The sequence below is a fragment of the Xiphophorus maculatus genome, chromosome 1 (genome assembly GCF_002775205.1).
Source record: "Xiphophorus maculatus strain JP 163 A chromosome 1, X_maculatus-5.0-male, whole genome shotgun sequence".
Classification (NCBI taxonomy): Eukaryota; Metazoa; Chordata; class Actinopteri; order Cyprinodontiformes; family Poeciliidae; genus Xiphophorus; species Xiphophorus maculatus.
Window position 1 is genome coordinate 3,173,484 of NC_036443.1, and position 15,549 is coordinate 3,189,032.

Sequence of the window (15,549 nt, forward strand, 5' to 3'; positions counted from 1 at the left end):
TGTTTTTCATGTAGCATTTCTTTTAGAAAATTGGTACTTAGTACTCATATTATGTCTTTATTTGGATAATTTTATGACTTTGTCATATTATTTTCAACTGTGCTGTCAAAAGATTTTATTCTTGTAATGTGGTAGCGAACAAAACATTTCAGTGCATTGCTCTTGTATTTCATTAGTCATGTTGTCTGTATTACATCTGCTTTCTCTCCAAGGCTGATGTTGTAGAGGCTGAGGCGCTGTATGCCCAGGCACTGCTGCGTCTGGTTGAAACTCCACAACCACTGGCCCTGCAGAGAGCCTCGCTGGCACTCCCACCGCTGGCCACACCTGAACCACCGGAGAATAGCACAGCATAGCACAGTTAGACATAAGAGGGTTATAAATGAAGAAAACAGGGAGAACTGGAGATACAAGCTGAAGCTCAGAACACTCACTGTCCCTCAAGGACACACCAGCCGCAGTACGGGTCTCTGGCAGACAGACATGATTGACAGTCCAAGTGATCCCCGCATTCTGCAACAGGACGCTTTTCTACCTGAAAATAACAGACAAACAAGCAAAAGGTAGGCTTTAGACAGATAAATGAAGAACAAAACAATGTAACATTATAGAATGAGTCAATATTTCAACTAAAGATTGTCATCTCAAGGCAAATGAAATGCTGACATCACACACTATTGATGCTGACAATAAAGAATAAAAAGCAAATCATTTCATTTAAAGAACTATTTAAAAATAGTCAGTAGCATTTGAAAGACTGAATTTGAATGAGGGTTATGAATATTCTTTTTTTCCATCATCTGTGCCGTGCTGTATGCATTTTCCTGGATTAGTATGTTAATCCTTTAATCAAGACATGTCTGAACATGTCTGAGGTACCAGAATAGCCTCAGTTTCAGTATCCAGCATAGCTACCATATACAAAAAGCATACAACAGGTATAAAGTTATTTATTAGTATTTCTATTACTTACTCCTGCCATGTATATAATTATACATTATACATACTGTATATCAAAGCAGTGTAATACATAGTACTGTATATATCTGCTTGGTCTCCAAGTTCCTTTGAGTTTTGAATGCATTCCATTTAGAGAAAGACACTAGTCAATTATTGTATTTTATTCACACTGCGAACTAAAAGAACAATTATTTGCAGATCCCATTGAAATTTCTAGATCTGAGACAAAGTTTCACAGATAATTAAATCATGAACTCTGTGTTCAGAGAGAAGTTGCAGCAGTTTTATTTCACTCACACACAAAAATGTGTTGTAACATTTCTGAATCCCAGAACAGCTCTGACTGAGACATTTTGATTTATTTTTGACTCAAACTGTTCAGAGTACAGACTTTCCTAATCATCATTTATCAGAATCTACAGCATCCCACACATGCTCTGTAGGGAACGTGCCAAGACAATGCAGGCTTCTTTTGCAGATCAATACTATTGTTAGGTTTGACCTCACACCTCCTGCTGACTGTTGTGCCAATCACACTAGGGTTAGTGACCTCTGACCCCAGCTGCCAGCTGGCTTCTCTGTTTATCTGTAGTTTGTCTTCAGGGCGACACAGCTTGAGGAAGCATGCATGAAAAACTCTGACAAACCATAAATTGATGAATGAGAAGCCATATTCATTCTTATTTATGAAGACATCTGGGTAAGTGACTGAAATAGTGGAAATGGCTGCATCTGTTTATACACCTCATGAATACTTTAAAGGGGGAGCATTGTGTATCTTCCAGGGCCATAGTTCCGTTTTATAGCACAATCAAGCAGCTATGTTACCTTCAGCTTTTAGAAAAACAATATATACATCAAATATGACTTAAAAGAAATATGACTTTGTAATTAAGCACTTTGAAATTGGGCCTCTGTCACTTTAAGAACTTCTGCTCTTTCTGAAATGCTGCCTCCAGGAAGTCATCACCACATTGATCCTCTATTAACCCTTTAACATACATACCAGTGTTACACCTATGAGTACCTTCTATAAAGAGCTCAGCAGATGTGCGGTTCTACCAGGTGTTTGCTAATTGCTGCTGGCTAGTCTGAAGGAGCTGAGTAAAGGAGTCGTGGTGGAAGGAGCTCTGTGAGATAAAAACCTCAAAGCTTGGAAGCTGCAGCTCCGAGGAGGAGGTCCAACCAGGCCTTTTGCATAGCTGAATGGTTGCCACGGGAAGCATGACAGGATTTCTCAAACATGCATTAAAGGATCAAGGTATGTATTTGATGAGCGAATAGTATTATAACATGACGTAAAGCTCTCAAAAGTTAGTTTTACATAATTCTATCTCTTTAAATAAAAAGGTGAAGCTTGACTTCACCACACTTACTGTTGTTTTGGTCATAATGTAGATATGTGAGCCGCGGTCATCAAGTAACAGATCGCTGTTGATGGGGGAGTTGGGTTGTATCGTTGAGTTTGCATACACCTCCACCGCCCCGTCTCTGCCAAGATAAACCTGAACAAGAACACACAAAAAACAATACTTTAGACTTTAAAGCAGGAAGTGTCTCTCTTATGAATTTGTATGAATTCAAGTAATTGGATTGGAAAACATTTTGAAGTAGGAACAATCTACAATACTGCATCACTAAAACGCAATATTTGACAAAAAAAACAAACAAAAAAAAAAACACAAAAGAACTAACCTCCCTGGTTTACAGCTCAAACACCAAATCAAATCACACTTGCACAGGATCGCAGCAGAAGTGGGCATAGATCTGATTATCACATTCAAATCTAATATGAAGCACAGGAAGATTACCTCTGGCTGCAGTGAAACCCAGGCCTTCAAACACTCATGTTACCTCATCTTAATAAGATCACCGCGAACAGAAAAGAGAATCGGTTGTCCCATTAGGAGGATGCACTCAGCACATAATGGAAAGGGAAGTCGTACGCAAAGATTAGCAGCCTAGGATAACGACTGTTTCCTATGTTATATTTAGATTTTATCATATCGGTCCCAATAGTCTCATGCAGATGTGAATGCTGAGTTGTTTTTTTTTCCAGAATCACTTAATGTCCACTGAGGCCTGCAGAGCATTTCTATAATAAATGTAATTTAATGAAAAAATAAATACATTTATCAATCAATCTTTCTCCTGGACTGAGCGGTGGAAGTCCTAAAACTTTTAGAACTTCAAATGCAAAATTAAATGTATTTTATTTGGATTTTATGTGATAAAAAGCAGCTCAAAAATGTGAAACAGAAGGAAATGGATGAATGATTTATTTTAAAATTTTTTTTACAGTGATCCTACACATACTGTCAGAAATACAAAATAATCAATTACAATCATATCAGCAACTCCATGGCTTGTAATGGCCTAGTCAAAGTTGGAAGCTAAGTATAAGAATCAGGAAAAATCTGAACTTTTGATATGACAAATTGGTAGACACAACCTCTAAAAGACTTTCAGCTATAACTGCAGTGCAATGAAAAACAAACAACAGTCTATTACAGTTGGTTGTTGTAATGATGTCTAACGGGAATTACTGACGTTACAAATGTAGATTAAAATCAAACTTGATTACAGCTTGATGAAGGATTGAAGGTAAGCTTTTAATTGTCCATCAGATAGAAGCAGAAGGTAATATGAGAGCAGCAGAGATATTTTAAGCTTCCATGGAGATCCAACTCTGCAGTGTGGTTGGATTTTAAATTCCGTAATAGCATTGATTGCTTTTGAAAGGTGGTTTCTCTGTCTGAACAGCGAGTGCAAACAAAGTCGGGGTGAAGAGGGAAGCACGGGTCCAGGAAGTGATGCGATTCCACTCCATAAACTGCAATTTGTTTTAGTGGTGAAATGAGGTGGAACAATACAATCTTTTTTTAAAACTGCTTGCATTTTTAATATATGTATGTAAGAATATAAAACGGAAAGTATCTGTGCAACTTTACTGTTTCAGTCAAACACATTTAATCCTTAAATAAATCATGAATACTGAAGAGGGTGCAGAAAGTGGGCAGAAAATGGAGAAAAGCATCCAACATCCAAGCAAAAATGTTGCAAGGCTTTCAGGAAGCCATTTTGAAAAAGGTTTGTGTCCTTGGTGGCAAAATTTAAAGCTGATTTCTGAAGATTTTTTTTTTTGTAATACTACGCACCTTCACCTCCTCCCAGTGTTATTATTGTGGACTGCAAAAGCGCACAGCTCCCAGGCAGAAACAACCAATCAGAGCCAAGAGGAGGGTCTTAGCGCTGTCAATCATGCTCCTGTATGTTGCTCAATGAATCAGAAAAACAACTCACTGTTACAGGAAAACCGTTTATTCACCATCTTTAGTGGCAGTGCTAATTAGTATTAGCATTGGTAACAGGCTATGTTGTGGTGAACCAGCTGTAGCTTAGCAAAGAGCAAGCGGCAGGGGATGAGCGCAAGAGTGATCGACAGTGCTAACCTCCTCCTGGCTCTGATTGGTTGTTTCTGACCGAGTGATGTATTTCTGCAGTTAGTACTAGGAAAAGGCAGAAGAGCTCAATATTTCACAGATTATCTGTCTGATATTATACTGTCACAACATAATTATAATTGTACCAATTATGTTTTCGCAAAAACTTCTGTCATGCCATATCAATATACCAACCTAGTGGAGTTCAGGACAGCTGCAGCAAAAGCTCGGACCAGGAAAATGTCTCCATTTCAAAAATATTATCTCTTTGCTGGTTTAATGTTTCTTTTGGTTCTCTACATGAAAGATGTACACATATTCTACACACATGCACGCATAAAGATGTGTATCTTGACAAAGAGGGATTTGACTTTGTGTGATACTATAATCTTGTTATAAAAGCTTGCTACAATGGGTTACACAGAGCTCTGTTTTGATCTGCTAATTAAAAAGTCTAGTTCTACGTTTCCCTTCTTTTCCGCCCGCATCCCACAACACACATTACAACAGAAAGAACACTTCTCTCTCTGATGTCTGCTCTTACTTCTGAGATGCAAGCAGTAGGGCTTTGTAGATGTTAAAAAGTTGTGTGTCAATCTATTGAAAACTAGATGGAAAAACACCCCGACATACAGCGAGAAAAGTAAAGAAAAAAGCCCACAAATTGTTCAAATCTACTCATGCCACTTCAAATTCTTCAGTCAAATAATACACTTAGTCTCCAACAATCACAATCACAGGCTGAGAACACAAAGTGCATGTCTGAGGTATGGAGTCGTAGGGGTATGTTATTCTGTGCTTGTTGGAATGCTGTGAATCAGACTGTGGTGATTAGATATGGACCAGCTCCCAGTTTCAGGCTTTTAACTGGTCAAGATTTCAAAACTGTTCAACATTTTCTGACTGTTTAAAGCTTATAGCGCTTATTGAACACTTATTGTTATATAATATACTGTATGTTATATATTTTGTTGATGTGCACCTAACGGTGACAGCATGCATTGGCCTAAAAGGGGGAGCTGCTTATCACTCCTAAATAGTTTAAAACATCAATAAAAAGGTATAATTTAAAAATAAAATACTCCTTCAGTGACAGACTGCTGCATCCTGAATGCACAAAGGAGCGAAATCCCAGATCCTTCCGCTCAGCAGCCATCGGACGCTACAACAATCACATCTCCCTTTATAGCAAAATCAAGAAACTATGTTACCTTCAATTGTTAAAAAAAGGTAACATTACATCATGTCAATGTTGTTTGGTGGATCAAAATGTGCACAAAACAAACATTTGGTTTAACATGGTGCACACTTACAACCAAGCTACTGAAGATTGCTCCACTAACTGATGTATACTTACCATTGAACTAGTATGTATGTCTCATTAGTGGTGGAAAATGTTTTACCATTATTTTTTATATCAAATATGACTTGAATAAAATTTTAACTTGTAATTTAACACCTTGAATTTGGGCCTCTGTCTCTATAAAAACTCCTACTTTATGCTTTATGCAGCTTTATGCATCCAAATTTTTTTGTGCGCCGCACTTTTCTAATTTTGTCCGTACGCCAAGTTTTAGTGAAAACTACGCACTCTTTTATACATGCGGCCCCAGGAGTTTGCTAATTGCTGCTGGCTAGTTTGAAGGAGCTGAGTGGGGAAGTACTGCTCTGTGAGCTTGGAAACATCAGCTCTGAGGAATAGCAGCATCTGTAAGACAGGGTTAGGTCCATCCAGGCATTTTGCACAGCAGAATGGTTGCTAGGCAGATTAAGAACTTCTCAAACAGGAATGAAAGAAACAAAGGAACATACCAGGTATGTTTTTTTGATGAGGGAATAACTAACATGATGTAAACCTAAAAAAAAAAAATATTTTAGATAATATTGCCCCTTTTAATTGTTGTATTATCTTGGTTGAATGAAAATAGTTTTAAATCTATTCGAGTTAGACTGCTAAAACGGCTAAAGGGTAAAAGATGCAATAAAAGCATCCAGGAAGCTTGGATTTAGATACTTGAAGTGGAGTTAAGATGCGCTCATTCTGCTGGAACATGATACAGAGACAGGCAGACAGCGTCATGAGGGAAGGGTTGTATGAACAGAGCATTAGCTGAGCACCAACTCATGCAAGACTCCAGCAAGTGGAAGGTTAGAACACTCCCTTAACGGGAAGCTGCTTGATGGATTAAATATTTCCCCGTTAATGGTGATGAGTCAGGAACGTCTCCATGCTTTCGTCCAGGTGCAAGTGTGCGTGTGTGTGCAGGTGTGTGTGTGTATAACTACCTTGTGAAGATTGCCTTTGGCATCTCCCAGAAAGGCGATGCTGTGTCCCTCCCTGACGCTGACTGCCACGGCGGTGAGACGGGCCGCTGAAGTTTGCCACACGGCTTTAGCTTCCAGCGGCACTTTGCTCGCCATGGGGCTGGGGGTGTGGTCAGAACCGCACGGGTACGCTTTCAGAGTGTTCTACAATGTGTGGAAGGGTAAAAAGTTTTGGTCAGTTACTGCATCAATAACCAATTCAATTAAAAGACATGGATAGGTTTCTTGGAAGTCAACCAGAAAACAGAAAAAATTCCAACCATAAATTTGAGAAAATCTACATCAGGTTTCCCCAGTGTATCATACGCCTGGCGGGTCACCAGGCTTTACTTAGTCCCCACCCTACCAGGATAAGCATGGTTTAATTTATTTTAAATAGGATTATTTTTATGCACCAGTAACAGTGACAACAAAGATGGATTAAGCTAGGTTTACTGTTGACACAGTAACTGGATTAGTTAATATGTCAAAAGTAATTTTGGAAAAATAAATTGACTAAAAATCCCCTCCTCTTTTTTGCTCAAAAGTGATTCTGACAAAATAAAAAGTAACAATTGGCAAAAACTTCCTTAGTCCATCATTTTAGGAAGGTGATATGTCAAAACAAAAATTCTACTTGTGAATTCAATGGAATACAAACACATACACAACACAGAGTCAATACAGCTGTTACTCAAATATGGCAAAAAAAAGTAAAATTACTCAAGTCTGAGAAAACTGAATACGATGAACATCGACAGCAATGCAAAATATTGTAATGCATCATTGATTTTTAAATGTTTGAAAGTTCAGGCTCCTCAGGTGATCAGTGTCATAGAGGTTCCTCTTAGATCTGGAGATTTGGGAGCTTGTGGTTCATCCAGCAACAACTTCAAGACACCTTTTCACAAAACCTCTTTTGGTCAAACAGCTTTGTCTGTGCGAGTCATCATTATGTGGAATTCATAACCTGAGGACTTTAAACTGATTCCAGACTGGAAGTTTTTTAGATTAAGACTGAAGGAGTTTCTTAAAGAAGAACAGGCAATGAACTGTCCACAAAATTGTGTCTGTAAACCTTTAGAACAACAAGGCTATTTCCCTAATAGTACAGCAGAGCCTCTGTATTCTCTTAATTCCCTATAACAGGATCATAATACAGATTAAAGCGCAGTGGTTAGGAAACGCCTTGTTATGAAAAGTAACAATTATTATCCTGCTCGGAAGCAAAAGCCACGACTTCAAATAATTGACGAAGAAGCAAAGAAGGAAGAGAGTGAGCACTTATTTTAGCTTTTATGCTTTGTTTATATAACATAAGTAGGCTTATCATTGCTAGAGAAGAAGAGTATCCTCATGATTCCCTCTCTTTCATCGTCTTGTCAGTGCTCCATTTTCCCTCTCATCAGCTACTGTGCTTGTTTGTTTAAGTTTCCATCTCTGTCCTTCTATCTTTGTTTGTCAGAACTCATCAAGGCAGCAGAACGCATGATTCCACTTTGGTTTTCTTTATTTATCTCTAACGATCCCATTAAATGGTTGTGAGGGCTGAAGGGACCGAAAGAAGGGACTTTTCTGCACAGCTGCAGCTGGTTGAAACTGGGGCCTCATTACCGGACTTCCATCCACTCGTCCTAATCGTGGAGTCGCTCCTCGTTGCTTTGCTCTGCGATCCATTTGTTTTACCTTACGCCAAACACTTAAGACAAGCGAGTCGATACAACTAAGGTGCAGGCATTATTCTCATGATATATAGCGGTAATGCTTCTAATGTAAAACCTTTATGTCTGCTAATAATGCAGGCATATGGGATCTTGCATACATTGATCATGAGCATGGCTGGCATAACTTTGGACTTTTAATCATTTGTTTGTAACATTGTTTTTGCAGGGCGCAATAAACAAAAAGAATACATCTGAAACTATTTTTAGAAATTTTCTAGCACTGAAGACTCAAAACACACACAGGCTGAAGTACACACACACCGTCTGGCTAACATTTGGTTCAAAATCATGTTTGTCATGTAATGTCATTCAATGTAATGTTTAATGTTTAATGAGGTTGGACCTCATACGGGTGCTTTTGGAGCCATTAAAAAGCTTTTGACATCAGATTGAAAGAATTCTTCAAACTTGTTTAAATTTTTGCTTTTCTTCCACAAACCTGACTCTATAAAATAGTCCTTAACTCTACTGCCTTAATGTTAGTCTGCTTTGACCATTTTAATATCCTTCTGATGGATTCAGAACCACAGTAACTTTTTCCCCAGACACTGAAACATGCAAGGTTTCAGAGAGGGAGCGAGAAAGAGAGAAAAAAGAAAGAAGTGAAGGAAGGAAGAAAACAATGTTTTAGGAAAAAGAGAGGAAGGAGGGAAGAAAGAAATGAAGGAATAGAGGAAAGACGAAAGGAAGAGAGGAAGGAAGGAAATGCACAGTTTCAGGGACGGAAGTAAGAAGGGAAAGGACAGAAAGTAGGAGAAAAATGATGAAGGAAGAAAAGAAAATAGGAATAAGAAAGAAGGAAAGGAAGGGATGAAGAAGTGTCTGACCATGACTGTATCAAATATGAAGAAGTAGAAACCTCTCTGTCCTCTCTGAGGGAAGCAGTGCTTCCAAAACCCCACAGCTCTGAAATGTTTACTTTCTAGCTTCAACATCTGGATTTCTGTTTGACGCCCAAAACGTTTTCCTCTTGCATCCTTACCGGAGGGAGGTTAGCACAGCTGGACTTCACCTCATACTCTATATAGGCCACCTCATCCTGATTCTCAACCAACCCATCTCGGGTGTAGCAGAGGTCACGTGTGGAGTCGATGTGCCTGTCGACCTCGTCCAGAGGGAAGACGCAAAGCGCTGAGAAATCAGGTGGGGTGTTTATTGAGCCAGTGCGGGTGGAGAAGACACCCAACAGATCTTCGCCTTGCTGGCCCACGCCTTTGCCCACCTGTTGCAACAAAGGCGTGGTGAAAAACATTTAAGACAGTACAACAGTAACCTTCTAAGGAATGAAGCATGCCAATGACGCAAACAGTACAACAGCTCATCTAATAAGGTTAAAGTCAAGTACCTGGGCTGCCTGAAGCACATTAAACATTGTGGAAGGAGAGAAAGGAGACTGGCAGACGAGGGGAATTTCTACATATGAATAGTAGGAGGTGTCTTCTAGACACACCCTGGCGACATAAGTCTGGTAGTCCCTTGTTGCCGACTTGATGTCTCGGCGGTAGAACAGGAAGTACACATAGGAGCGGCGTGTGAAAGCGGTTATGAAGTTGTGGTCATACTCTGACAGGCGCCCGGCTATGGCCAGCTTGGCGGTCTCCTCATAGGAAAACGCGGGCAGTGACGAAAGGTGGCGGGTAGAGATGGGTGGGTGGCTGGCGGTGTAGCCCCGGCCCACGTACATCACCGTCCTATTCCCGCCAGGAATTGGGACCACCAATCCAATGGTTGACACCAATGGATCATTAGCCGCGACATACTGCGTGTCCACGGGCTTATCAGTGGAGAAGAGAACTTCCTTGATGGACGCCAAGCTTCGCTTTTGGCATGTTCCCTGATGGACGCTGCCACAGGTGATCAGCTCCAATGCCTTTGGGTCAACCAGGAGCAGCTTGTTGTGGTTGTCGGTTCTGTCAGCATGGGGGCAGTTGCTTTTTGTGACAGGAGGAAGGCAGTCTTTGCTGTCGATCACGGGACCTGTGGTCTCCTCTTGCTCCAGCAAGAGTCCGTCTGAGCCATCCAGCTGGAAGAGGTGATTCCTGGCTCCCAGGTACACTGTCCCCACCCCAGGTTTCGGGTGCAGCACCAGGTGCTGGAACTCTGTGTCACTGCGTGAAAACCGGGGGTAGGAGTGAGCATGGGCAGTGACAAAGATGAAGAGTAGGAGGAAGACGACCAGGCAAGAGTTTAAAGCGTTCCCATGTAGCATGGCAAAAAATCTGTTGGAAAATAAAAAGAAAAAATTTAGATAATATTTTATGTGCAATAGCAGATTCAGAAAGTGCTAATACAAGCTTTTATTTAGTTTTGGACACCTACTTGTTAAATTTTCTGCAACCAATTTTTAGAAAGCGTTTTACTAGGATGAAGTTGTTGGGCACCAAGCAGGGAATGACTGAGCTACATACAAATAATAAAGAGCCTGGCATTAAAACTCTTAATCCCAAAATGCACTGCACTAACCCATTCTCAGCTCCAGTAAGAATATCACAGCGTGAGAACACGACATCATACTTTAGCAAAACTCTGGAGTTATGCCCAGAACTTTCTCTTTTTCCATAGCCTCTATAGGCTGGATTCAGGAGGACAAACACTTGCTCTTATCTAAAACTAATCTTAAATAGCTTAAAGCAAATCTGGCCTTAGTGCAAATTCTTCAATATAATCCTTGGTCTTTATTCATACATACATCTTATTAGTTATTTAATGTTTTATTGTTGCATGTTGGCATGCTCCTGTGTGAGTAATTCACAACATAATTTGGTGCAACAAATATTGATTAGTTGAAAGCTAATTTTGACTCATTCCTTAAAATGACTTTGATTCTCACAATTCACAGCTCATAACTGTATGTTGATACCTTAAGGAGTTTGTTGATTTAAAGTATTTTAATGGAACACTGTAATATTTTTGTAATAACCGATTCCAGAGAGAAGTTGTCTGGGTCTTATTCTATGTATATTTGCAGAGCCATGCAGTTTGAGAGCATCACAGCTGAACTTAATCCTTCATATGTTGTTATGCTAGTGTTAATACTTAAGCCTAATCAGACACATATTCATAAAGATGAGACTGAAAAACAGTGATGGCCACCACTAACTAAAGTTAGTTGCACTAACGCTGAAGCACTAATCATATACATTAGTTCTGATAACTCTAAAGCACTGCACCAACAAGGTACCTAGCAGAAGCTAATGAAAAGTCTAACTATGCTGATACTCATCATGTTTCAATGACACATTACACCATATAGAATATGGTGAAGAGAAGAAACTACTATGTAAACAATCCACTACAAAGTAAGAGAATGAAAATGAACATCTAACTACTTAATTCTTAACAGTAGATGACCAAAACTCCAAACCAAAAAGCTTACAAAACAGTCAAGTAAATCAGGGCTTTAGAATTTATTCGAAAAATTTAATTTATGGGCACTCAATATTTTCAAAGTTAGCAAAAATGCTAAAGCACTAACAGAAAAATTAGCTCTGCTATTATCACATTAGCAAAAATGTGCCCACCATTGCTGTAAACATTTTTTAAAATAATACTAGTCAATAACAATAGTCAGTTGCCTTCAATGAGACAAGATAGATGCCAGTGATAAAAGTTGAAAATATTTTTACTTTCTTGTATCACGTTGCCAGTCTGCATGAGCATGTCTAATCCAGTAGATGTCGAGAACTTTTACAAGGCAGAGTCAATCTGTGGCACACTGATGGATCAAGAAAGATTGAAATCAAATAGTGTTTCAACAAACATTTAGCTTAAATGTCTGTAATTAAGGGATTAGTTGGCTTTTCCAGTTGAGTTGAACAGGATCAATGATATTCTAGGGAACAGCTTTGAAATAGTCTCATTTTGTTTAACCACAAAACCCTGGGAATTCAAACCAGGGTGTGTGTATGTTTGATATCCACGGTAAATCTACAATGCTTCCAGCAGCCGCTTTTGTTTGACTCCGTTCCAAATGTCACTGTTAATATCAAGTGTTTTCAGGACGCCGGCAACCACTGCATCCTTTACATATGAAGGCGTTCAAAACATCAGCTCTTATTTCCCATTTCAACAGCCATCACTCAACACCTCTGAGGAAAGTGCTTTGTGGACACAGAGAGCCTCTGCATTAGGGAGAAGCTCCTTAATTATTGAACGGAATTGTCAGACCCTTTACTGACCTCAGTGGGAAAGGTCAGTGCAATGAGTAAGTGTGGATTGAACGCACCTCAAACCGTGGACATGAATGACACTTTGATGAGCACTAGCAAGCATTACTTACACCTCAGCACTCTGCATAATAACAGAGAGCAAGTCTACGGCCCTGAGAGGCTGTGATATTAAGACAACTGTATTATTGTGCAGCAGTTGCTCAAGGTGCAAATAGATTGCAATGACATTAGGGATGTAGTAGCGTCTCACCTAAGTGTCTACCCCCCATGGCTGCAATCAGGACAGAGATAAGAGGGGGGCTCTGTTTGTACAAAAGCGGGCACCGTACAGGAGCAGCTGCATGTGTCAGATGAGTGCATCTCTTTCCTCCTCTTTACTTATTCATGAGTGCAATAAGAAGTATTATAAGACATAACCTCTACGCCCACTTTCTGAGGAGGAGAGTTGTGGATTTGCTGGATGAGTGGGTGAATCAGGGATTATTCAGGTTTTACTCAGAGACGGTAGAGAGGTCTGTTGAATACACATAAAAAACACATTAAAAAACAAAAAACAATCCTAGGTTTCAGGTAGAGCTGTAACAATTCATCTAATGATTTGAGTACCTTGATTATTAACATTTCTCGAGGCAAATTATCAGACTTGAAGCTTTTTTAAATTATGCTTTGCTTTGTGTTCCGGCCAAAGGACTATTTGTGTTGCGCAGTGCTCTCACTTGCGCCAATGGATTGTGGATGAATGCTAAGTGCAATTAGCATAGCGTAGTTGGACCAAACATTTCTTTTCCAAGGGCGTGTCCACTTTTTACGCCCCTTTAGTTCTGTAATCCCAGCACACAGGTCTGTAATCTGGGAGGATCCCTCTGTGTGTGATGTGAAAGGATAGAATGTTCTGTAATGGAGGGTCTGTGGTTAAATGTTTATTGCAGAACTACAATCTGGAAGGGGCTATAAATACAACAGGGTATCTATCTTAAAACACTAACCTGAATATCAGGAGCTCAGAATAATATCTTACATTAATTTTGCCAAATTAACTCACAAACTAGCTGTGTTTCCATTGACCATATAATTGCCCAAATTGGAATTATGAAAATAGATTAGCTTAATGGAGACACCAATTTTGAAAAACAAATTTGTTTGATAAAAAGGTTTTGGGCTGGAATGAGGTGGTTTTTCACTTGTATCAAAATTTGCGTATTTTGCAAAATTGCAATGGAATCTTTTCACATCACAGGAGTCACGTAATCAAACAACCAGACGTTCCTACTGACAGGAAAGACAAAAAGCAGTGCTAGGAGGATGAAGGCGCTGCATGTTTTTTAATGAGTTATTATGTGAACAAACTTATTCCAGTTAATTGCGTTCTGTTGTTAGTTTACAAATCACTGAACGGCTTAGCACCACAATACATTAAAGATCTGCTGTTGTTGTATCAACCTTCCAGACCTCTCAGGTTCCGGTTCTGGTTCTGCTCTGCATCCCCAGAACCAGAACCAAACGAGGAGAAGCAGCTTTCAGCATCTATGCACCACAAATTTGGAACAAACTTCCAGAAAACTGTAAAACAGCTGAAATACTGACTTCTTTTAAATCTAGACAAAAACCCACCTGTTTAGGATTGTATTTGAAATGTAATCAATTACAAATTTATTGATGGAACTTGACTTAATGCTGTGTTTTGATTATTGATTCTATGTTGCATTGTGTTTCTGTGTTTGTAATGATGTAAAGCACTTTGAAATGCCTTGCTGCTGAAATGTGCTATACAAATAAAATTTGATTGATTGATTGATTGATTGATTGATTTAATGGAAACACCACAGTTGCAAAATTGGGTTTTTTCAACATTAGCAGAATATCGACAAAGTTTTGCTAACATTTGTAATTGAACATCTGACACCAACTGGACTCCCCTCTGTGATCCAGACTTCACTTTGACAAAATCATACTGTGATTTTGGAAAATTGGGAATCAGGGCTCTTCATCTTTATTGCATAACATAAAGACTGGAGTCACAGCCTTGGTGTCCAGGTCTAGTCAGAACTTTTTGATTTTTGCAACTTAAGTGTGACTCACATTGGAGTCTCAAACTCACATCGTTATCTCTGTCCTCCAGTTAAAAAATATTACATTGCTGCTACTGTCTGTTTTTGTTTGGTTTTTTTTGAATGATGTTTGTTGATGCTGATTTTGTGTCAACGTTTTATAATCATGGCCAAAAAATGTCTCTTTGGTTCCTTCAGACAATAATATATTCACCCAAAAAATTTGAGGGATGTTTTGCGACCCTACTCTTAGTCCAGACATGTAGAATCCAGAAGATTGTTGTCACATGTAGAACAAAACCAGAACATGTTGGAAATTCCCTCAGGTGCTTCAGTGGTGCTATTCGCCTCCTGATACCTTCACCGACCAGTTCCTTCCCCTTCTACTTATATTGTTGTACTCTCACTTAAAGGCTGCAAAGACACTATAATACCAACAGTACACTTTATTTTAAAAGACTGAGGACTGTTTTATTTATTTTTATTTTTTTATGATTTCCAGCTACTTTCAATCGTAACCCAGCCTCTGCAGCAGAACATGGGAACAGCTTTAGATAAATTCTCTCTGCTACTCTGGGCAGGCGTACATCACCTGCTCTTTGACCGGCCAACATATTTATAGCCTACAGCGATCCCTGATGCCATGGGAACTTCCTCTTACCAATGAGCAATCATGACATCAGGCTGTCTGACTGTGGCGTGGAACAAATACAGCTGGTCCATAAAAAAAAGACAAAATGGGAAGTCCGCTCTGGGATATTGCAGCTGATGTTGACAACTCTTTAACGACCCTTCAATCATCAACACAACCACTCTGAACTTGTACTATCACAGCTCTACTGTGCCCATCTGTTGCATGCTGTGAATGTTTCTTCTTTATCTAGCAGTGCTATGTTCTGGA

At 39.4% G+C, this 15,549-nt stretch overlaps 1 protein-coding gene across 2 annotated transcripts in view; it reads right to left on the reverse strand.

Annotated features, from left to right (window-relative positions):
• Window positions 1-15,549, reverse strand: part of LOC102234007 (plexin-B1-like) — a 75,288-nt gene that overhangs the window by 24,011 nt on the left and 35,728 nt on the right. For both annotated transcript variants that reach the window (XM_014469474.2, XM_023339655.1), the window contains exons 2-7: window positions 9,777-10,650; window positions 9,414-9,653; window positions 6,690-6,872; window positions 2,337-2,465; window positions 435-535; window positions 195-327 (exon numbers count right to left, since the gene is read on the reverse strand). In XM_014469474.2, coding sequence (XP_014324960.1) covers window positions 195-327; window positions 435-535; window positions 2,337-2,465; window positions 6,690-6,872; window positions 9,414-9,653; window positions 9,777-10,640 — 1,650 coding nt within the window. In that variant the 5' untranslated portion in view covers window positions 10,641-10,650. The remainder of the gene's footprint in view (window positions 1-194; window positions 328-434; window positions 536-2,336; window positions 2,466-6,689; window positions 6,873-9,413; window positions 9,654-9,776; window positions 10,651-15,549) is intronic.